The sequence below is a fragment of the Euprymna scolopes genome, chromosome 21, assembly GCF_053919585.1.
Source record: "Euprymna scolopes isolate OS-2025 chromosome 21, ASM5391958v1, whole genome shotgun sequence".
In the NCBI taxonomy this organism is placed as follows: Eukaryota; Metazoa; Mollusca; class Cephalopoda; order Sepiida; family Sepiolidae; genus Euprymna; species Euprymna scolopes.
Window position 1 is genome coordinate 87,501,428 of NC_136502.1, and position 25,613 is coordinate 87,527,040.

Genomic DNA, 25,613 nt, shown 5'->3' on the forward strand with positions numbered 1-25,613 from the left:
CCTTGATGCATTCATGAATTCATTGTTGCTCATCAGTTTTTATGTTGTCCAGGAGTTCATACTATTTGTAAGGCAATGTTGCCTATATGGAAATAGAAAAGCAACGGTTGTGGTGTATTTTTACCTTTATGAAATTAGTAAAACATTACGTGGCTAAATTGAGGCTTTCATCTCCGAAGGGTTTTTAAATTAACACGAGATAAATAATATTTGACTTTATTCATCAACTGATAGCTTGAAGTATGTTCTAACTGGACACTGTACACACAGTTTACTATGTCCATCAATTATTAGACATTATAACGCGTGGAAACCTGAACTACTAAAAATCGGTAGGAACTTCCGGAAAACTTGATAGCATGTTTATACTAATACTATGATTGGTGAGCTGGATTAAATCCGACAATATGAAATAAAATGGAGGTGGAAGGACCTGGATACTTAAACGATTAGTAAAGTAAACGATTAAATAAATAAATAAATAATAAACACCATATTTTTAACAAAAATATATTGTCGCAGGTGTGGTCTGTTCAGCTCCAGCACAGGACGATATTTTAGTAATGTGGTGGGACAAGAACCATGAAATAATGTGTAGGCAACAAATGCAACTGTCATATTCTGGCAAGTAGACAGCAGATCTAATCCAAGCAGATCATGTACTCCAAAAAGAACAGGGTCTAAATACACATTTACGGGGTGCCTTCAATAAGTTTCCAGACTTTTTTGTACAGGCATGTAAAATTGTCGTAGACAATTCAGTATGTTATTGCTATACATCGTATGAGATGACTGACCAATTTTTATGATTTCAGGTTCAAATGAACAGCTACAGCAGGAATTGGGATACACCCTGATCGTCGCATCTGGTGAATTTCAAAAATGAAATCTGGACATGAGGATACTATAGAAGAACGATATACAATAAAATTCTGTTTTAAACTTGAAAAAAAAATACCACAGAAACGTATGGAATGCTTCAGACTGCTTTTGGACCATCTTGCATGAATTGAGGATCAGTTTTTGAATAGCATAAGAAATTCAAGGAAGGCACGGAGTCTGTGAGAGTTGATGAGAGGTATGGGAGGAGTAAGGAAGTCAGAACACCAGAGTTGATTGGCCAAATAAAGAATTTCATGGATAAGAACCATCGTGTGTCTATAGAGACAATAAGTGCACAGTTTGATGTCAGTGTGGGAACTATTCACACAATTATTCACAAGGAACTGAAGATGCAGAAGATTTGCACAAAGTTTGTGCCAATGGTGCTCAGAGAAGATCAGAAAAAAAGACGTTGTCATGACAACATGGAGATGGTCGAGCTGATCAATTCAGATCCTGCAGTTTTTGATGCTCTGGTGACCTGTGATGAAAGCTGGATCTACTGCTATGACCTAGAGAGGCTGTCGTTATGAGACAACTGAGGAGATGAAAAAGGCTATGACGAGGGTCATAAACACGCGCACGCAAGAGGACTTCCATGAAGCCTTCAAGAAGTTGTTGGAACGGTATAACAAGTGCATTGCAGCTGGAGGAGATTACTTTGAAGGAGACGAGAGTTTCATGCGTGTATTATCAATAAAAGTGCCCATACGAAAAATCTGGATACTTATTGAAGGCACCTCGTATACTTGGAGAATGGAGGAAATAAAAATATTAGTACTACCGTCGATTAACACCCTTAACTAATCTAACATCATCTCATTCCCCAAAAATAGATTCTACTTTTTTAAGCGATTACGTGTGAATAGACACTTTAAAGCTTGGCATAAAGAGAACAGAAAACAAAACAAAATAGCAAATATTTTAGTGGGGAATCAGTTTCGCATATCATAAAATGATTTTCTGTTTCCGGGCCATTTTAGCGTTTCAGGGAAGGGATCCGATTTGGGGGCCGGGGTGGTGGTAAATTCTCTCTCTCTCTCTCTCTCTCTCTCTCTCTCTCTCTCTCTCTCTCTCTCTCTCTCTCTCTCTGTGTTATACGGATTACGTGTAGTTTTAAGACCTGGCCAGTTGGACTTAGGGTTATTGGTAAAAAAAAATAAGTAAACAACCACAAAAAGATAAAACGAGGATGATTTTACGTTAAATTTATTTATGACACGAAATTGAAACCCCACTGTAAATTTTTTCAATAATTGTTCTTTATGTCAAGTTTTGGATGGTGTTCATACGTAATCACCAAATACACGGGGGGGGGGTATAGACGAGGGCGTTAATATATAAATTTACCAAAATATATTTCTGATATTTTGTATTTAGTTAAAAAAAAGAAAAAACAAAGCATTTTTTTTTCAAGAAAAAAGGGTCAAAATTATCGGTCGATAATGACGAAAATTTATTCGTTGTCATTATAATAAGCCAAGGAGTATACGTGGACAAAAGACCGGATAATGGATTTTTCCCCCACGAACCATAAACTACATAAATATAGATTAAACAGTGTTAATGTCAGCTTAATCAATAGGCTTAAGTTATTTAATTAGCAATAGCTAGTGATGATAATAATAATGATAATAATGTGAGCGTTATAAAGGAAGAGGAAAAGGGGAGGGGTCATATTCAAACTATAACCATTCTCTTTCTCTGTGATCCAACCAAAAGCAACAAACACACAGACACAAAAGGAGAATTTATTTTTTACACACTTGCAAAAAAAAAAAAAAAAAAAGAAAGAAAGAAAAGAAAAAAAGAAACGGTGCCTCTTTTCCTTTTTTCTTTTCTTCTCCTCTTCCCCAGAAGGAATCAGAACAAGGAGGAGGAGAAGGGGGTGGAGAAGAAGAAGACACTCATCAAACATTACTTAAAACACGTTTTTTTTTGTTTTTGTTTTTTACTGAAAGTTGCTATTAAACAATAACACCTTGAACTATAAAATAATAAATTATTTTGAATTTTTTTTTACATTAATAAAGCATTAAATTAAAATTGGCAATATTCTATAATCCTACAGAAATCTCGTATTTTGGTCTAAATTGTTTTTTTTTTAATTTTTTTTATCTATGTGTAATCATAAAAAAATTAACATTAATTAAATTAGTAAATATTAATTTACATGTTTTCAAATGATTTTAATAATTAAGTACATTAATTACTTACTTAATTCGTATGAAAACATAGTAATAATATCTTTTTTCTTAGTCAAATTGAAGCCAATTTTTTTTATTAATTAATATTTATCACAAAATTAAAAATTATAGTTAATTCTATTTTTTTAAATAATTCGAAATAATAAAAATGATAATCTTAAAAATCGTTATAAAAAAAATGGGCTAATATTGCTATTTTCTCCATACAGTGGTTTGAAAGGTAGATCGTTTTGGGTCTTTTAGACCACCCCTAAAAAAAAATAAAAATAACAAACAAAACAACTAAACCAAAAAACGAGAAAAATAGATATATAGATATATAGATATATAGATAGATAGATAGATAGAGAGAGAGAGAGAGAGAGAGAGAGAGAAAGGGGGGGGGTCGACAAAAAATATTTGGGGAAAAATCCTATGGAACTTGATCTGGTATTTTAATTATTTGTCAATAATAATATAAATCACAATTATAATGTTTCCATAAACTTTTTTTTTATATATATATATTAAAAAGACGGAAATAAAATCTGATCACCGTCCTTCCCTAAGAAAAAAAAGAAAACCTTTAAAGAATATTTCCTTTTCACCAAGCGATTAAAAACAGAATTGTTTTCTACATAAAAAAAGAAAGAAAGAACGAACGAAAGAGAGACAGAAAGAGAGAACGTAAAAAACACTACAGGAATATTTTTTTGGGAAGTGAAGGAGGGGGGGTGACTGAATGTGATTATGTATGTGATGTTTTTTGCCATCTTTCCTATGAAGAAAAAAGGAGAAAAATGTCAAAAAAAATCCCTTTAGTACAGGAGCCGATCCGAGTACACACAACGTCCACCAAAAGTAAGTCATTTTGTTGGGATGTATATATATATATACATATACATAAATGTATATTTATAAGTTTATTTACTGTATTTGATGTCGGCTTTAAAAAAGTAGAATTGTTTTTTTTTCTTCTCAGTGATTGTGGTCTTTAGAGTAAGCGCGCCCCCCAAAAAGTCCGTGACTTATTACTTGATTTGAAGCAAGTGCGTGTTTTTTAAAGAGAGAAAAAAAATTAGACTCTCCTCTTTACGACTCTCGCTCACTCTCTCTCTCTCTCTCTCTCTTGGGACGTACCGTTTAAAATGAATTATTTTTATTATTAATTTAGTATTTACTTATTTATATATTTATTTATTTATTTATTTATTCATTTATTTATTCGCTGGTAGGAGGAGAATTGATTTCCTGCTTCCCCTCTCTATCATTAGATTTGAGATTTTTTAAAAAACAAACAAAAAACATTTTTTCTTTTTTCTTTTTTAAAATGCGTATTTTTTTTTCTAAACAATAACGGAAGAATTTCTAGATTTATTTTAAATTCAAGAATTCATATTTTGCGTTTATTATTTTTTTTGCTACTAGTATTAACAGTTTTTAATTTTAAATTTATTAATTTGAAATGTTTTTTTTTTTACCAAACCAATATTAAAAGAATACATTTTATTACGTAATTGGGCGGTGTTTTTTTATTTATTTGATATTTTTTAATACAAATAATCTCCAGCTAATTCAAAACGTATATTTATTTTATAACAAGAGAAAGAAAATGAAAAAATGTACTTTTTTCTAGAACAAGACCTAATTTTCTAGCGACGCAAAAAAATATTTGGCTCTCAAAACTGTAGAAATGTATTTTTTGATAGAAGAAATGAACACGCCCCATCTTTTTCGTGTTCGATTTTTTAAAATCTATTTTTACAATTAATCAAGAAAAACATAACTTTATTTACTTCATTTTTAAATATAACCAACTAACAAAAATAAATAAATTGTTTATATATATATATATATTCTTTTTTTTACAAAAAATGATAAAAATATGTTCGAATTCATTCCATTTTGCTCGAGTTAGTTTGCAATCGTGACGACACACAAATTCTAAAATTTAACTCACTTTCGATTTTTATTATTTAATTTCGTTGAATATACATTTTAATCTTTATATTCGATTTTTATAAATCTTAATGTGATTGTATTTTTGTATCCATTTTTTATAACGAAGGTTTTATTGCCTTTACCCCCGCCCTGCATGTGACGAACACACAGATACAAACATAAATTAGCTGTACTTTAGACGTGACAAATCGTTTGTTTGCGTGGATATTTTTAATGCCTTTTCTAAATTGTTTATTTTAAGCAATTAACTTAGGTTTGTTTCCATATTAAAGCGTATACATACTATGATTACTATCTAGTTAAGTACATTTAATTTGTTTAAAGAATAATTGATTATTTTATTTTATTATTATTATTATTATTATTATTATGATTATTGTTGCGATGATCGTCATTATCGGATCATTGTTTTCATTACGACATAATAAAGAAAAATGGTAAAAGTACAAAAACAACCTCCCCCCCCCCAAAAAAAAACCCAAAACATTTTTGATTTATGAATCAAAAAGTGTTTGATCATGTGACTACCAGTACCACCTTGTTGTTAAACGTGCTATATACAGGCTAGCGAATGGCTCCGTTTTCTTAATTCGAACTTTTAGGGAGGAAAAAGGAAACCTGAAAAATAATAATTAACAATAAAAATAATTACGTTTCTTTTGTTTTCTTAAATATTTTTGGGAACTCAGTTTTCAATTATTCGCATTTTATTTTTCCAAATTCCCTTTTAAAGGAAAAAAAAAAAGTATTCTGTTTTGTTTTTTTAAATATGTTTTTTAGAAAATATCAGATAAAATACTAAAATAAATTACTTCATTTAAAGAAGTTTACATGAAACCTTTTAAAAGAAAAATCTTTATCTACTATAGTAAATGATGATAAAAAAAATAGGCTAAACTTGAATTTATTATTTTACTTTTTATATAGAAACAAACACTAAATTCACTAGACAACCTAATTTTGCATAAAACTATTTTCGTTCCGTTTCAAGTTACTAAAGCCAGGCTAACTTTTATGTTTGCACATAGTTTGCTATTGCTTGACCTGAGGATTCGTGGAAGAAATCGTAGAATAAGTCCCTATGTTGTTCTTGCCCCTTTCAACAAGGAGCAAAGTTAGACACAAGGTCAGTTTTAAATGTGGGGTTAGTCAGCTCCTTTAAAAAAAAAAATGATACTCTATATCGATCCAAATTTAAAAAAAAAAAAAAGCAAGTCTATGAGAATTTCTCTTCATTTAACTTTGAACAGAATAATGGATGTAAAAAATATATCAAAATAACTATTTCCTTTCTTTTTAATTCAGTAATATTTTGTCATAGAAAAGGCGGAATTATAAAAGGAACGAAATAACGGCTGATCCATGCGTGTGACGAACAAAAGTAATAATTTAGGTTCTTAGATATTTACTATTAGTAGTAGTAATAGTAATAGAAAACGATGTCATATTGAGAAAACATGTACATATGTACTCGAGGTATGAACCGAAAGAAAAGGGCTGGAGTATTGGAGGAGATGGATGGATATATAAATCCAGAGATTGGTTGTAGGGGCTAGGTGAATAAGCTGACAATGAGAGAGACGCACTGGAGGTGCGGTGCGGAGGAGATAGGAGGATGGATAAAGACAGCTAGGCTAGAGAAGAGAAGTCGGTGAATAGACAGAGATGGACCTGCGGTGGATGAAGAGAGGGATGTGCCGGAAGAGATAGACAGGAATTCACTGTGTAGGTGGATGGATAGACAGATTTGCTGGAGGAGATAGGTGGATGGGTTGACTAAGAGAAAGATACGCTGTAGGCTGGAGTAAAAGGGTTGATGGATAGACACATGAGTTAGAGATGGATTGATAGACAGAGAGGGATGTGTTGGAGGAGATAGTTGGATAGATAGACAATACTGGAGGACATAGGTTGATGAACAGACATTTGCTGAGGGAAATAGGTGAATGAATAGACAGGGATACACTGGAGGAGATGGGTCGATAGATAGACAAAGATTTACTGGGAGAGGTAAGTGGATAATTAGACAGGGATACACTGGAGGACATAGCTGCATAGAGAGATTTGTTGGCAGAGAAAGGTACATTAATAAACAGGGAAGCAATGAAGTGGGTGTATAGATAGGCATACACTGGAAGAAATATATTAATGGATAAATAAAGGCATTGGCTGGAGGACATACGTGAATAGATAGACAAATTTGCTGGAGGGGATAGGTGGATGGAAAGACCTTGATTCATTGGAATAGCAGAGTAGAGAGATGGAGTATTGGAGGAGATGGGTAGATTAATAGGCAGAGTAAAAATTGGGCTGAATAAGAGAAAAGGTGTGAAGATAGAGAGGAATGGAATGGAGGAGATATTTGGATATAAAGACAGAGAAATGGGCTGGAGAAAATATGTGGATGGATAGACAGAGATATATTGGAGTAATGGGTAGACAGAAATGAACTGAAGGAGTGGTCGATATGGGTGAGTGGATAGTCTGGGAGATAGATTAATAGAGATGAAGAAATGGAGGAGATAAGTGGGTGGATAGACGGGGATGCACTGGGATAGATCTATTAATGGATAGATGGATTTATTGGAGGAAAATAGTAACAATAGGTGAATAGATAGACAAATTTAGATGGATAGCTAGAGAATTATAGGTTGGAAAAGATAGATGGATGATATGAAGAGAAAAAAAAATGTTCATATTGTGATGTCACTCTGTTCTGCCAATGTCATAGTGAAATGTCCTTTATCTGTATTTCTGGCAAGAAGGCTCATCTTCCAACATTAAAAATAATGGGAGGGTACTAAAAATGCGGGTATCAAATGATATTATATAAAAATGACATCTGATGTTTGGGGGATAGAACAGAGTTTTGAGCAGTTGGACTCAGGAAGCCAGAGGGGCCAGATGCAGCTAAAAATGTTGAGAGAATCTAAATGAATATGGCTTTGAGACTTTGCCCATACGTCGACCATCCTAAGAAAATTAAGTAAGAAATAATTTATGTGGTTTCTCCCACTAAGAGCAAACTCTCTAAATAAAAAGCTTTAAAACCTCAACAAGTTGTGATTGCGTTTTCATGCGTGAGTAGATTTGTCTTGGGTTGAATAGAACATCAAAACCATAATGAAATGAAAGGCCATGCATGGAAAAGAACGGTTAAAAGAATGATAGACCACCGACCGCGCATGGATGTAAAAAGACTTTGTTTTTGTTTGATTTATTTCTGGATCACTCACGGGCAATAACGCTTATATATATCTTTAGGTGTAGTCATTTTGCTTTTTCCTTTGCAAGGATACCCGACTTCATCCTTACCAATCAACTTTGTTATTACTAATCATCATGGTGTTGTTTAACCATCCACCTGAAACTCATTCAAACCCTTATCCTTGAGTAGCTTTTGGGTCTCGATAAATGGTGACACCCTATTAAAAAAAAACTTGCTTCCCTTTTGCATTTCTGAGGTCAGCCCGCAACTGATTAAACAGATTAGTGCAGCGATGACCTGTTTGTGTCTGATATCTGCTGGCCTCCGTCATTGAAAATTAAAGAGATTTGGGTTAGAAGATTGTGTTTCTTCAAGCATCCATAGCGCATGATCGAACACAGATCACCATACGTTAAATAACAATTAAACAAACAGTTCGCACACATCGTTTCCAACAAACGCTCACTTGTACACATGTGCCTCATCGCCCGTGAGTGATCCAGAAATAAATCAACAAAACAAAGTCTTTTTACATCCATGCGCGGTCGGTGGTCTATCATTCTTTTAACCGTTCTTTTCCATGCATGGCCTTTCATTTCATTATGGTTTTGATGTTCTATTCAACCCAAGACAAATCTACTCACGCATGAAAACGCAATCGCAACTTGTTGAGGTTTTAAAGCTTTTTATTTAGAGAGTTTGCTCTTTGTGGGAGAAACCACGTAAATTATTTCTTACTTAATTTTCTTAGGATGGTCGACATATGGGCAAAGTCTCAAAGCCATATTCATTTAGATTCTCTCAACATTTTTAGCTGCATCTGGCCCCTCTGGCTTCCTGAGTCCAATTGCTCAAAACTCTGTTCTATCCCCGAAACATCAAATGTTATTTCTATATAATATCATTTGATACCCGCATTTTTAGTACCCTCCCATTATTTTTAATGTTGGAAGATGAGCCTCCTTGCGGCTTTGATTGCTTGGAGACTTGGTTAAAAGTACTAGTCAAGAATCCGTTCTTGACAATCAGCATGACAGGTGCGAGGCCATTTACGTGGCCCACTACCTGTTGGACTGAGGTACACCGTCTGGGTATTACCTAAGAGGTTCACCCTCCCAGACCTTGCAACCCAGATTTCGGGTAAGGCAAGTTTATCGCTTGTTGCCTGAGGCACCACTACCGAGGAATGCCAATGGAAATGCCCAGGCAATTTTTGCTAGGTCAGAGAGCTCCTTCTTTAGAAGCACTAGCTGGACATCCCCACTTTTTGACCTTATGTCACATCATGCTGAGGTGTGTAGCATGTAAATATATTTTTAGTGTAATTTTGTCCCGGGAGGTAACCCTTGACCTTCCTGCTTCAATCATATAAACCTCAAGTGATCTATTTCTGTTTGCCTCTAGGTTATCTTGACATGTACATAATGTAATTCTTGCCAAAATCCGTACTAGTTAACATAATCTACTTATTAGTGTAAGGTCCTAATATGTAACATATTGGGACTTGTTGATTCGGCTGTTTGGCTTTCAGTGATATTTCTCAGATGTTTAACGTGAAAGACATCACATTTATCCATAATTGCTTTTGAGCAGCCAAGCTATTACCATTGTAAAGGAACTTGCATCATATCAGTGCATGCAAGAATTCTTGATCTGCGGATCCACATCTTCCAGAGATTCTGAAAAGCAATGTTGTGTAATTACACAATGTATCACAATGTCAGAAGATCCAAGTAACTTCCTCATCCTATAGCATTCATCCTTCATTTTCACCATCCATAAGATATGCATTAGTGAATTGTATTTTATTCTTGAATTAGGTTCTACACTTTTCTGTTTCCGTGGCTACAGGCATCAGTTTTTTAAATGTTTTCTTATGTTTCAGAAGTTCTTCAATGACAATAATGTGGATTATTTTGGACTACTGTTCTCATGTTGGTTGTTATTTTCACAAAGTTTCATCCAATGTAACCCCAGACCTTCTCCAGGTGTGTCGTTCAAAATTTGAGAATCTCTGTTGAATTCGGAAACCTATATAACATTTCGAACTGCATCCTTTGACACAATCATTTCTAAGTGATAATCGTTTGAAGGTTGAATATAACTAAAACTAACTGAATAATTAACATTTCTACCTAGTCATGGCTGATGGAATAAGGACAATTTACTTCTGTGTATTAAATAACGTGTTCAGTTTGAAATTCCATATAGGTTTTTGAGTTTTATATAAGTAAAGTTAGAAAAGATGCACCTGAAGAAGATTAGAGGTTCTATCTATCTGGTCGGACTCCTTGCCCGGACCAATGTGACTGTCTCTCTCTCCAGATTTCTCTGTCTTCCATCAGCTGTCTCAGATCTTCAGGATCACAGTTGGCATCACGTGCAATTTGCTGGATGTACGTGGACCTAGATTGTCCTATGCTTGTACACCTGTGCCATGGAATCCACAGCAGAACATTTCTCACTGGCTCTTGCTTGCTCCTCTGGCAGTGACCGGCAAAACAGTGATAAATATATCTTGGCAAGAAGCAGCAACTTACCTGCCATATCTACTACCATCAGGGAACGGATATGACAGGTAGGTTACATTCGTTGAAATGATTTTAAAATAACAACCAAAATGAGAATTGTAGTCCAAATAATCCAAGCAATGCGGGTGCTTTCTTGTCATCATCTATGGAGTCTGCATGATCTGCATTTTGTATCCCCAGTGTCAAGACGAGCGGTAAAATAAGAGGATTGTGTCATCATCGCACAGATAATAGGGAAACGATAGGGTAATATGTGAAAAGCACCTTGCACGGTGTTTATTGTTGTTCTAAATTCAGTGGAATAGATTATTTTGACGCAGACGCTTTGGTATCATCCTTGAGACTGGTCCTTATAACCAATCTGATGTAGTACATCTTAAAATCTTTGATTTTTTAGTCATGTCTAAATTCTATAACATGTCTGCACCCATTTTGAAGATGTCATAGTTTCCGGACAAAGCCATCAAAGTAAGCATGCACTATGCCATGTACCCAGTTGAAGCCAATTGGTATGGTACTGTACCAAAGTGGCACAACCTAGGCGAGTTGAACCAGCATTCTCCAAAGGAGGAAGTTTCATGGGAATATCTAATCCATAAATGGTCCCCAGTCGCTTGTATATTCCCCATCAAGAAAGATGATGACATTAGGTTTTTGCAGTTCTTGTTGGAAGGTGTCAATGTCCTCCTGCATACAGTGCCTGGTATTACCAAGTGGTCACTCATCCGATATTGACCAGGCTCAATGTTGCATAATTTCAGTGATCCAATGAGAACTGGTGTGTTAATGTGATCATGTTGGTATGGTCACGTGAAGTGGTTAATTTTGTAACGGATGTTAGTGTGAGCAAGATTTTCCGGATATTGTTAAACACAAGTTGGTTCATAGGTTAACTTCTTTTATTCTTACTTATGACTCACCACTTATTAAGGCTCAGTGGCTAGTTGCAAAGAAAGCGTTTCACGAATGATGCAGTCTTGAAGTTCAAAGTCACATCGTGGTTGAAGAATTAATTTGGAGTGTTTTACAAAAACAGTCTCCAGGGCTGCATTAATCCATGGGAAAAGCACATAACTCTGGGTGGTCACTATGTAGAGAAAGACTAATAACTGTGCCAAGTTTCATTGCTCTACTACTATGAGAAGTGGTTAGGGACATTATTTATTGAACGCTCTTTGTATATATATATATATATATATATATATATATATATATATATATATATATATATATATATATATATATATATATATATATATATATATATATATATATATATATATAGCCGCCAATAGCGTAATGGTTAGGAGCCTTGACTGCCGTATAAACGGTCGGGTTTCAATCCTGGCTTGAGGTAGTTGCCTGTCTAGCCGCACTGATGAGCTGTGAAACAGCGAAACAGTACTGTATGTGGATGACTATATATATATATATATATATATATATATAAAATAAAAATTACAATTAAATTTACCAAAATGATCCAAGATAGTAAAACTAAAGTATATTATAAATATTAAAGAATTAATATTTATAAAGTAATCATATATATATATATATATATATATATATATATATATGTGAGGGTCGTTCCAAAAGTAAAGCCTCCTATTTTTGTTATTTTTAACTCAAAAAGTTGAAGAACTACAAAGGTAAGAGAGGTAAGAGTGGTACCATTGAAACGAGTGACCTTTTTGTGCTCCAGAATTTTTTTTCTACATAGTCACCACCATTCTCAATGCACTTTTACCAACAATTGTCAAGCTACCCTTTCAGCTCATTTTTGTATGCCCACTGTAGATCATTCGGCATGTGGTATTCCACCATAGAATTTTTGAGTTAAGCTGCTGTCTGGCCTCTAGACCACTTCCAAGCTGACACCTACACTCTTTCTTGAGCATCAAATGAAACCTTAAAATCCAGTTCATCAAGTGCTATAACTGTACAACAATGTATATCGTCCATCATTTGCTTTCGATATCTGAACTGGTCTTAGCATCCGGATAGTGTCAAATCCAAGCAATACATCAACTGTTAGCACCCTGTTGATAGTAGTTAATACATCCAATATCCATGGCCACATATTCTTTACTGTTAGTTCAATGTTCTCAACTCCTACACAATGAAGCAGGCTATTGTCTACAGTTATCACTTTGGTATCTTGTGGGTGTCAATTTTGATATATCTCCTGGCTTATCAAGATCCATAAGCATCTAGTGTTCAACAGTGCCCTACACTGTCGCCCATCCACTTTTACTTTGAGTACCAGTAGTGCTGTGGTAGTTAATGTTTACTGGGATGGAGAAGGTTGGTACCAATCCCTTGCCTCTGATCCTCTGATAATTCTTCATTACGTACCCTGTTTTGCAACATTGATAACATTGTATTATTGAACATAAATTAAAATTAGTGGGTTGTATGCCATTCTGACTTGCACAGTGTCTGACCAGATGATTACGTCCATGCCACCTGAAGCACTCCTTGGTTGGCTTTAGACACATTGGTGGAACTGTTCCAGATTGATGGGCAATAGCTATAGGTTCTTTTAGGTGCTTTTCTTCAATTAGTACAGCCCTGGCTCTGTTCAATAACTCTTCCAAAGTTAGGGCTTCCATTCTGACTGAAGATCGGATGAGTCCTCTGATATGACAGAGTAATCTATTCATGAATCCGGCATTCAAATTGCATCCAGTCTGTTCATGAATCCAGCATTTACAAGGTACTTCCCCCCCAATAGTACCACCAAACACTGTAAATCTTTTAAGAACGCATCAACTGTATGAGAGCTCACTTTATCTCCTCAACATCCTCCCGCTGTTCTTAAGATAGTTGGCAGTATATGTCTCTTGGACAATACCTTTAAGGCACAGTGGCAGGAGCTGCTCAATCTTATGTATCTCACACAATTCACAAATTAATTTCAAGATCTACAACTATTCCATGATTAGCATGTTGATTGGCAAACCATTGAATTCAGGGATTAGTCACAAATCAATTTGCTTTTTCATATTCGCCAAAAATATCTTGTAAGATGTTGCTGTTCTTTTTCGGGTTGATATGCACTTCGATCGGATGCAACAGATATGTAGACAAGTTCTTTTTGAACCGTCCCCATAAATAATCAAATTCTACCCAATTTAGACCATTAATGATTACTACACTACAACCATACATCCATTAACCCTTAACCTCGAGTAGCATTCGAGCCTTAATAAATGGTGACTTCCAAGTAAAAAAAAAAGGGGGGGGGATTTTTTATGGTTGTTGAGTGTCATTTATTTATTCATTTCAAATGAATCAAATGCCTTTTGTTGGCATTCATTTCCTCGATATCTTTCTAGTTAGAATTCTTTCTAGAAAGTAGAAAGACACCAGGTACTTACGAGAGGGACTATGTTAAGGTTTTCAACATCCCTAAGTGAAAGTGCTATTGTGGAATGAATTGGATTTAAACTTGCTTTGCCTAAGTTGTCAGTCTGTGTCGTTAGCCATTTAGCCGCTGCCACTGCACTGCAATTGTTGAAGTTTGTTATGCTCGCTTGGTCACATGGTACAGTTGTCATCTGTTATATCTGAGTGTTCACATAACATAGTTGTCAATATCTTTTTAGAGTTAAGTTGAGAAATAGATAAAAAAATACAAAAAAAGAAGATGCACTAAAATGCTAATAAAGAAAGAAAAAAGAAACAAAAACAACAACAAAAGGTGACAGACTATTAAAATTTTTTGTAACCTGATCCCCACCAGTTTTATTTAATTTGGAAATTCATAGACTGTGATATAAAGATGACTCTGTAGACTGGCTGAAAAGAGGATCGCTCCACTGTGATCAGGAGAGGATTATAATGGCTGCCTCAAGATCAAGATTTGATGACCAATGCTTTTAAGAAGATGAGTATCTCGGCAATGACAACAAGTGCAGGTTCTGCCACAGAGGAGTAGAGAGTGTGGGTCACCTGACATCTAGTTGTAAGGTTCTGCTATTATACAACTGTAATAGAAATCATCACTCTCGCAAATGACCTCTTGTTCACTTAGCTTGTAAAATGCCAGCAGAAAATGTAGAAAAGAAAAGACAAGTATAATTTTGTAGGTTTACCAATGAGCATTGGTAAATGTATGCCATTAATTTGCATATGTATACAATTGCATTAATTTGCATATGTGCACCATTGCATTAATTTGCATATGTACACAATTGGTAACTTTTAAATGGGACGAATTCTAAAGCAGGAGTTGAGTTTTTTCTTTTTTGTTTTTTTTTTGTTGGACAGCTTAGAACAAGGACGAACGGTGGAAGATAATATCAAATACTCAAGGATTTTTTTTTCTTTTGTTTTGTTTTGTTTTTGTTTGATTGTTTTGTTCCCTTCCCATTTTATAACAATGTGACACGATTGAGTGCATAAATATCTCCACTGGATCATCTTTAAAAATTTGAATATTAAATGCAGCAGCAGATCCTGGGAACATATACCGGACGTAACAGTTGGAAATAAGTTATACACCATTCACTATGATTATACAATTCCTACAGCTACTTGCCTAGAAAATGGAGCTATTAAACTCGACATAGTGATATGGTACAAGAAGGAGAAAGAAGCAACCTTAGTAGAAATCAGCATCCCCCAATGACACTGTGTTAAACAGAGCTGAGAGGGAAAAGATAATAAAATATCAAGGCCCTATGTATGATATGAAAAGAAACTGGAATTTTGGGAAGATCTCCGTCATTCCAGTAGTAATTATAGGAGCAACCAGACTCATGGATAAAGTTTCAAAAACTACATGACAAATATACCCAGTGAACCAAGTGCAGGAGAGATACAAAAATTTACTTTTAAAAGGGTAGGTTAGAATCTTTAGAGATTTCTCAGTTGGAATGTATAAAATAGCAGGTGAATGTCCGGCATCCGGTAGAATGCCCACTCCCACTCCACCCCTGCTCTCGTTTCATCTAGTTCAAAATATTAAGAAAAATGGAGAAGTTAAGATATTCTGTATAGCTACAAATAATAAGTCTATTTACTTGCTGGTAATAAATTATTTCCAAGTGTTCAACCTTTGCTACTCAGGAGCTGTGTGAGCAGAATATGTCACTTATAATATGAGATGCTAATACAAGGGAGATAACTGCTTGAACTCTTACATAGTCTTATACATATAATTTAATTTTTATTAAAATTAGATATAAATATTTGAAGTATTAAAAAGCTTCTATCCCAATGGGTCACTTAGAGATGTAGCAACATGGATATTTGGCACATAGAGGGTAATGTAGAGATTTAAGACTGCTTCCATTGTCTTCCCTAAATAATTTTCATATGATATCAATGTCATAAAAATAGGAAATATCTGAAGTTTTAAAGAAAAGGTTTGACCCTATAATTCCCTTCGATTACGAGTGCAATTAGAGATTTTTGTTTTTAATCTTTTTCAACCCAAACAAGGCATATTCTCACTTTGGGATCATGTTTAACTGTGGGGATTTCAGCAGCAAAATGTCTCTTTACATTACATTTAAACTTCTGCAGGTTAGTACAGTCAGAGAAGTAGTAAACAGAAAGAGAATTCCAAAGTCTAGCAATCCAAGGGCAGAAACTAGGGACCTTAACAGTGTTAGGGTGGAATTTTGTTGCTTGTCAGGTGAATCGGGTGTGTGTATGTGGTGAAGGCACAAGTGCTATGAGTTCATCGGAGCACATTCCATTAAAGTATTTGTAAAACAAGCATTGCGACTATGGGACAAAGATTAGAACATGACTGGTAGTGCGAGACTTATTAGATTTGAGACTTTTTTTTTTTTTAAATCTGTCTAAGAGTGAGAGACTGGTGTTAGATACTCCAGCCCAAATGTTGTTACAATACTCCATGCATATGGCCTTGTAAAAATAGAGTAATTTTGTAGCATGGAAGAGGATGCGCACCTTCTTTGCAGCAGCCTTGGCAATGCCCTCTATGCATTTGTTCCAGTTCATGTGGCCTGTGATTCTAGACCACTTCCATTATCTTACCCAGTAAAATTTACAGTAGACACTTTTCAGATTTTATGTAAATTTTTAAATCTTTCTTTCTATAGAGAATACACAAACATACAGATGCTAAGTTTTATGTATAGAGATAATATATTTTCTCATATTATTTGGATTTTTCAGACTACCGTTCTCATCTTGAGTGTTGTTTTCACAATATTGTGATTAACGTAACCTTTAACATTCTTCGAGTGTATCTTGTTGAACTAAGGAATCTTTCTGTTGAACTAAGGAATCTTTCTGTTGAACTAAGGAATCTTTCTGTTGAACCCAGAAATCTTTCTACCAAACTTGGGAATCTGCATGGAACAATAAGAAAGTTGGAGGATACACTAACCAAAACATTGTAAAAATAACACTCTGAGAACAGTAGTCCAAAGAATCCAATTAATATGAATAATCAATCCTCATCTCAAAAACTCAGAAATGTAACATACTTTCTTTTTAATAAAATTAAGTTCATTGCACCTAATTTACATTATTTCTATTTTTTTAATTTCAGATCTTTGAAGAATTGGATTGTTTCCTTCTCTTAGAGGAATAATGGAATTCTTGGACATATGAATACACATTCTTCAATTTGACACCAAAGTTATTGTGCTCGGAGCATTTCATTTTTTTTTTTATATGTAACACACACCAGTGGCTTTTTTTATATCACGGTTGCAAAAAATCCTTATAATTTGGAGGATCTGTTTTCCCTCCCCCATTTTTTTTAACCTATTTAATAAGAAAGAATATCAAAATTCATTTTTTAATTCCTTGCTTGATAAATAGTTATGATGTACCATTTTTACATTGAATAAATTCATATCATCAATATATCATATGAAGATATGATCTAACAGCTTTAGTTTTGATCATAATTAATTTAATTTCTTGCTCAATAAAAACATATGAGCTAACATCAATTAGTTATTACTATAAAATTTTAAAAAATTATTTTGGATCACAAAACAGAGTTTTATTTCATTTTAATAACCAATTTGGAAAATAGTTATTAAAATCAGTATTAATTGTAACATTTTTAGTTAGAAAAAAGTAACTGTATTAATTTTATTTTATATTAATCTTTACTCTTGAAGCATTATAAGGGATTGTATGATCAAAATTATTTTTATATGTTAGGCTAATAAAGCCTAACTTATAATTTGTTTAAGCAACACTATTATATTCTATTCTTTGGTCTGAATTCTACTTTTAGATTAAAAAAAAATTGATTAAATTCTTTGTAATAAAAAAATTCACTTTTATTTGAAGAAGACCTTTAAAAAAATGGTTATTGTGTAAATATTCTACAAAGATATACAAAAATATTTACACATTTCTATCTCATTATTAACAAAAACTGAATAATATATTTGGGGTTTTACTTAATTTTTTAAGATGAATTTTAAAATTAGATTACTTTAAAAGAAAAATGGCAATTTCTTTATAAAAATTAGAATTATTTTTTTATTTTTACAAAATTAAAAAAATAAGATAAAAATTTGTGAAAAACTTAGTTATCATTGATGAGAAAAAATGTTTAATTTAATTAGAAAGCTACTGCTCTTTGTATAATTTTCTAACCCCAATCTTAACCATAATTTTCATGCAGAATTTTTACTGTTTGGTGGTGCTTCTTGATTCATTAAATTATTTTACTCATTAGTAATTGATTTTGCGCATATGGTTAAAAGATCAAGTCACTAATAGGTGTATCACTTAATTATTGTTAGCTTTATCTGATCGATTTTAAGTTTAAGATCAGAAAATTAATTATTGCAATGATGAAATAACTACGTTTTCAAAACAATTTTGATAGCTAATTCATTTTATAATTAAATAAATTCAGTTTTGGTTAAATAAAATATTTTTTAAAAGCATCAATTTTCTAGAATTTATAAAAATCAAATTTACCTATTTTTAAACTAAATATTTTGATCTTAACCTTAAATCCCAGATCAAAGTGAGATTCTTCACTCATTACCTCCCTCCCCCACCGTCCACTAAAAAAAAAAAGAAAAACACTCATCACCCCCTTCCCCCACCGTCCACGAAAAAAAAAAAGAAACATGTACCCAGTGCAACAAAACGCACCTTCCCCAACAGTGTCCACTACAACCACTGTTTTCCCCCTGGGTCGGCAGTTTGATTGCGATACATGTGGGGCAGTCTTCCCCCTTTACGATCAGATGAAGCGCCACAAGCAGCAAGCCCATACAGAATCAAAGACGTATTCTTGCACGTATTGCGGCAAGGTTTTCGCTCAGGTGTCCAGTATGCGCAGCCATGAGCGATGCCACACTGGCGAGCGTCCCTACGCCTGCCAGGAATGTGGGCGTGGATTTTCGCAGAAGGGCAATCTGAAGCATCATATGATGACTCATACAGGAGAGAAACCATTTAAATGCAGCCTCTGCTGGAAGTCGTTCGCGCAGCGGGGCAACCTGAAGCACCACCAACGATGCCACACTGGGGATAAGCCGTATATTTGCGTGACATGCAACAAGGCATTCTCGCAGATTGCAAGCCTCAAGAACCACCACCGCGTCCACTCTGGTGAGAAGCCATTCTCATGTGACACATGCCACAAATCGTTCTCGCAGAAAGGCAATCTAAAAATCCATGAACGTTCGCACACTGGCGATAAACCTTACTCCTGCGACATCTGCCAAAAGACATTCTCACAGATCAGCAACCTCAAGATCCACCGGATGTCACACGACGGCCAGAAACCATTTTCATGCCCCATCTGTGGCAAATGCTTCTCGCAAAAGGGAAACCTCAAAACACACATCCGAAACCATGAAAACAACGGCAGCATTTGCATCAGCAACATGGAATCCTCTGACGGCAACATCACAGGCACCTGCATCGGGATCAACCAATGCTGTAACGGTGACAGCCCCACGGGCAGCAACAGTGGCTGTGATCTCACGGGAGGCTCAAACCCGAATGTGGTAGCAACGGGCAATGATAGCAACGTGGGTGCAAGCCGCAAGCCGTTGTTCAGTTGCGAAGTGTGTGGTAAAGAATTCATTTATCGGTCGTTACTCAAATGCCACGAGAAGACCCACCTTGTTGAGAGAATGAATCGATTAAACCATCCAGAAAACGTCAATAACAATAGCAACAACATCATCCAGCAGCCGCATGGATCCCCGGCTCACCCATCACTGCCTCTGCAGAACAACCATCATCATCAATTACATCAACCATCACACCATCACATGAGCCCTCACCACCACCACAACCACCATCAACATCATACCAACCCCAATTCCCACGGCCCTGGCCGACCACTTCTCCAACCACATACCAGCTCAAGTCCTACATCAGTTTCAGATAATAACCCTGCTAATACCAACAGTCGAAGCCAGGGAAACCAGGCTCTACGGATCCCTGATCGAGGGATTATCTATAAGCAGCTCTGATCTAGGAACTCTCAGTTGAAGCTGATAAACTATTATGACTTATTCAATTCTTGTATTGTCTGTCAGTAATTAAAGGACCAAAGAAGAAAATACAAATCCTCCGATCGGTTATGCAAGAAACTGTCGACAATAAAACTAATCTGTTTCCTTAAAAAGCTGTTCCAGACGGCACATCCTATAAAGTCTGGAGTTTGTGGATGGAATCAGTAGATCTAGTTCAGGTTTTACCCTTTCCCACACCTGTGGAGAATTTATGGTTAAATTTTGGCTTAATTTGTGTGGTCAAGTATTGTGGGACACGGCTTTTCATCAGTTTATGGTTAATTTGAATTGTTGAATCATCGTCCCTATTTTTATTCAATATATCTTGTTGGTCTTAATATTGATGCATTCGTAGTGGCTTTATTTATATATATATATATATATATATATATATATATATATATATATATTTTCATGTAGAGATAATGAATGCAATTCTGTCATGTATATGTGGTATATGTTTTTCTTTAAATACACGCACACCCACACACACACACACACACACACACACGTTTTACTATAACCTCCATGATTACAAATCAAAACATTGGATTAAATTTGTGATTCAACTATTCTTCCTCTCCCATATATTTTAATTTTGAGACAAAGTGGCCTCGAAAGAAAATGGCTGCTGGGTTTGAATTTTATGTAAAAACTGAAACTAAAAGAAACTGAAGCTAAATAAAAAAAAAACAAATGAGAGTGTTGTGTGATTATCAAATTAAAAAAATATATATATTTTATTCAAAAGAACATTGATATATATATATATATATATATATATATATATATATATATATAAATTCTTTTGTAATTATTTTGACAAAATTTAAATGTTTAATTAAAATATGATTGTAATTTAGTTTTTATACTTCAATTAAAGACTTTAATTTTGAAAAATAATTACACAAGAATTTCTTTTTTTATAAAAGTTTTCTTTTGAATAAAATAAATTTTTTAAATAATTACACAACAACGTTTCAATTTTTACATAATACTCGAACTCAGCAGCCATTTTCTTTATAGGTCACCGACTCTCAACATTATCCATATATTTGATCAAATATTTTAATCAAATGAACATTTGAAATTAAGTATAAGGTTATTGTATATGATTGATGCGGTTTGATGACAGGGTCTGTTATAATCTCATATACAGAGTGCCCCCGCTCTCCTCCAAAAAGATTCCACCCAACGAATCGTTAATAAAGTTGTACAATGCTTTAAACAATCCAACCATATTTAGTACAAATAAACTTTAGTCTATATCTGACTTGTCCACCAAGTTTTGGTCATGCATATCCAACAGTCTTTGTCTAATTGTCATTAAATGATATGCTTCTAAATGTGCATCTCTGTATTGATGAAGCTTATCAAAGCATTCACAGCAAGAACTCGTTTTCTACCACAATTGCAAAGGAGTTTCTTCTCTTCCTTTGTGTGCCTAACATCAAACAGAATTTCTACGAAAAATGTTTCTTTCGAAAAACTTTCCATTCGTTGAACACATTACCATGGAACTGTTTCCTTGCAGACTACAACATGTTCATGTTCATCCGTTGAATCATTAATAAACTGCACAATCGTTTCTACAATCCAACCATATTTGGTACAAATAAAATTAAGTCTATACTTGACTTGCCCACCAAATTTCAGTCGTGAATATCAAAAAGTTTTTCTCTTATTGCAATTCAGTGACATGCAGGGACACTTTTAATGATCGTCTCATCAGTAGGTGTGATTCCAAATATGTTTTACAATACCTGACATTTACTCCCCAAACACACACACTGATTTTTATCTTTGAGATTATCTCAAAGATAATGTGCATCAAAATAATCCCTAGTCTCTTCTGAACCAAAAATAGCCACCACAGCTAGAATTAATCTGACCGATATATATATTATGCTTACAATGCAGATATGCACATTTGGACTATACTATTAAACTTGCAATAAAACAAATTGTCCCCACATATAAATGAATGATGGCAAAACAAAGTAAGTTGACCATTTATAACTGGTGGACAAGTTAGGTATAGAGTAAAGTTTATCTGTACCAAATATGATTGGATTATGGGTTTTAATAAAGATACATTATTAAAGGTGTCATTTTAGGGTGAGGGGGGGGGAATCCTGTTATTATTTTACATATTCAATTTTTGTAGCAAATCTTACAAATCATTTATATCAAAGTATATATCATTTTTATGATGAAAATTTCATTTCTTTAGGATATTTTCTTGCAAACATAAATTGAATCTTTCTTTGTTGTGAATTAAAAAAATTCACCCCAAACAAGGCACAGTGCCACTTTGAAGTAGGGGGCTACTATCCGGGACATAATTTGCAGGGGCACTATGAAGGGAGATGAGCAGCAAGATGCTTGTTCACATTGCACTTGAACTTCTGCATGTCAGTGCCGTTGAGAAAGCAGAATCCCGGAAGGGAGTTCCAAAGACTTGCAGTTCTAGGGAAGAAACTATTGGAGTAAAAGGCTTTCTTACACCTAGGGATCTCTACTGTAAAGAGGTGGGACTTAGTTGCTAGTCGGGTTTATCGGGGGTAGTCACGTCGAGGAGGTACAAGTGCTTGTAGTTCGTCAGCGCATTCACCATTAAAATACTTGTAGACCAGGCAAAGGGATGCAACATTTCGTCGATGGGACAGAGGTTGTAGCTTAGATGACAGTTCAGTTTTGGTGACTCTTTTCTGAACCCTGTCCAGGAGTGAGAGACAAGCAGCAGATGCATCAGCCCAAATGTGACAACAGTACTCCATATATGGGCAAATGGTGGCCTTATAGAGGTACACGATAATTTCAGGCGTGAGTTATTTTCTAACACGGTAGAAAGAGGCCACCTTCCTTGCAGCAGTCTTGGCAATGTTCTCAAAGTATCTATTCCAGTTCATGTTCCCTGTAAACATTAGGCCAAGGAGTTTAAAAGAAGTACTTTTGTTTTTCAAAAACCAGCAACCATTTTTTAATTTATAGAATAGGCATAATGCTATTCGTAATGGTTTCATGAATACATCTTTTGAAATTTCATAACTTTTATTGTTTTTGTGAAGATAATTGGATTTATTGATTAATTTATTATTTCTTGATTGAAATTTGTTAGACAAGTCGAGTAGAGGCTGCAGTTTAATTGTACCAAACATAGTTGAATTACAGAAACGAGTAAATGGTAATATTCAAGTTTCATTGCTAAAATTCAGTTCCAGTTGCTGCTTTGCAAAAGACAATGACAATGCAAAAAGTGTTCCTTCCGATTATCTTCTTCTCAAATAATGAAAAGCCATAAAATTTATTTTGAGTATAATTCATCACAAACTGTTTTCACAAAAAAACATTGTAAAAACAAAAAATTAAAAAAAAAAAAACGGTACTTCTACAGTTTATGGATCATGCTGAAATACAGTAGAACCCCGAGATATGGCATTAAAAATTAGTAACAAAATACAGTACAGTGTATAATACACATGCATATAATCAAATAACATTATAAATAACACCCTAAGGTGGGGCAAATATCATAACCAGGGGCCGGGAAAACATTGTATTCCACATCATAACCTGAAAAAAACGTATCCTAGGGCCACCGTACCTTCGGGTTCTACTGTAGTAATGTTATTATTTAGAAAGCCATTCTTAGTATGGAAACAGGGGGAGATGACTTTATTAAACAACAAAAAAACCGGCACTTCTGCAGTTTACAGACCATGCTGAAATAATAACATATTATTTAGAAAGCTATTCTTAACATGAGGACAGATGAAGGGGGCTTTGTTAACTATTCTGTATGTTCATTTAAAAATCTAATTGACAAAAGATACCGTAAAAATTCAATTAAAACTGTTTGATTTTCTCATGCGAACATGAGGGAACACTTTCGGTATTGCCACCATTTTCCCGTCTGCGAAACATCAACCAGAATCGAATTTCAGCAATCAAACTTGAACATAGCCGATTAACAATTCAATAGTTGGGCAGCAATTAATTTGGGTCACCCATATACAAGTGTAGAAGTTTCATTGGTCAATTTTGATCATGTGATCTGACATAGTAGATATTTGAAATATTGGAAATTTGAAATATAAATTGACTATATGTAAGGTTCTGCTAGATAGAGACTCTCATACCCTGTATAGTTGATCCAGCCAGAAGAAACTGTTTAAGAAGTGCATATCCTAAGTTGATAAGCTGGCATTTCTATATAATAATAATAAAAACGAAAAAATACTGAATTTCAAGTGAAAGAAATGATACCTATGTAATTATTAGGCCTCAAATAGTAACATATCCAAAAATTATGAAAAACGATATGGTAGAAAAATAATTATTAATGAAAAAAGAAATTTGTGAAATGATGCGAAATCACTGTTAGGGTTATTAAAAAAAAAAAGATAAATTGACAGGGGAGATAATTAAGTTCTGTTGCTTATGTCACTTAATGAACATAATTATTCAAAATGTTGGACAAATTTTATTCCTCATTCAAACTTTATCGAAAACTGTTTTTCATGAATAATTATTTTTCTACATCATCGGTTCCTGTAATTTTTGGATATGTTACTATTTGCGATATGACAATTATGTACAAGTATGTTTTATTTGAAATTCAATATTTTTTCATTATTATGATATAGAAGCACCGATAAGTTTATATATATATATATATATATATATATATATATATATATATATATATATATAATTTTCTTCCTTTGAAGATTGTAACGTTGGGGATGGAGCAGCCAAACCAGCTGCCAACATTCCCCTGCTTTTTATTGAAACCAGCCGAGAGCTCTTTTTAGTATCCTCGTTGTTCCCTTAAGTGTAATTGTCTGAATCTCTTTTGCACTTGGTTGAACAGGAATATTAGTTAGGTAGGACTTCAGGTTCTTCTTCATAAGCCTTGTGGCACCTATAATAACTGGTATGGTTGATATCTCCCTAAAATCCCAGTTTCTTTTCATATCATACATGAGACCTTGATATTTGGTCTGTTTCTCCCTTTCAGCTATGTTCAGACCTCCATCATTAGGGACACTCACTTCAACCAAGGTTACTACTCTCTCGGACTTATTCCATATAACTATGTCAGGTTTGACAGCAGCATTTTCTAGGTAGATGGCTGTAGGGATTACATGGTCGTAATGTATGATATATGAGTCATTTCCAACTGTTCTTACAGGTTGATGTTCCCAGGACTTGCTGCTACACTGGATGTTTAATTTTGTACAGATGGTCCAGTGGAGGTACTTATATACTCCATCATGTCTCACTGTGTAGTAGCCGTCCCCCAAAAGAACTTTGCAACTTGAGACCAGATGACTCACACTTTCCA

At 34.4% G+C, this 25,613-nt stretch overlaps 1 protein-coding gene across 2 annotated transcripts in view; it reads left to right on the forward strand.

The window, feature by feature from the left end:
- Positions 1 to 3,524: 3,524 nt before the first annotated feature.
- LOC145242553 (uncharacterized) overlaps positions 3,525 to 25,613 on the forward strand; it is a 24,895-nt gene continuing 2,806 nt past the window's right edge. Inside the window, exons 1-2 of one of the 2 annotated variants that reach the window (XM_080105638.1) lie at positions 3,525 to 3,929; positions 17,305 to 25,613. The exon at positions 17,305 to 25,613 is cut by the window's right edge and continues 2,806 nt beyond it. In XM_080105638.1, the coding sequence (XP_079961764.1) occupies positions 18,860 to 20,221 (1,362 nt within the window). In that variant the 5' untranslated portion in view covers positions 3,525 to 3,929; positions 17,305 to 18,859 and the 3' untranslated portion in view covers positions 20,222 to 25,613. Of the gene's footprint in view, positions 3,930 to 6,047; positions 6,157 to 17,304 lie in introns of those variants that run through there. The other variant, XM_080105639.1, reaches the window with a different exon arrangement.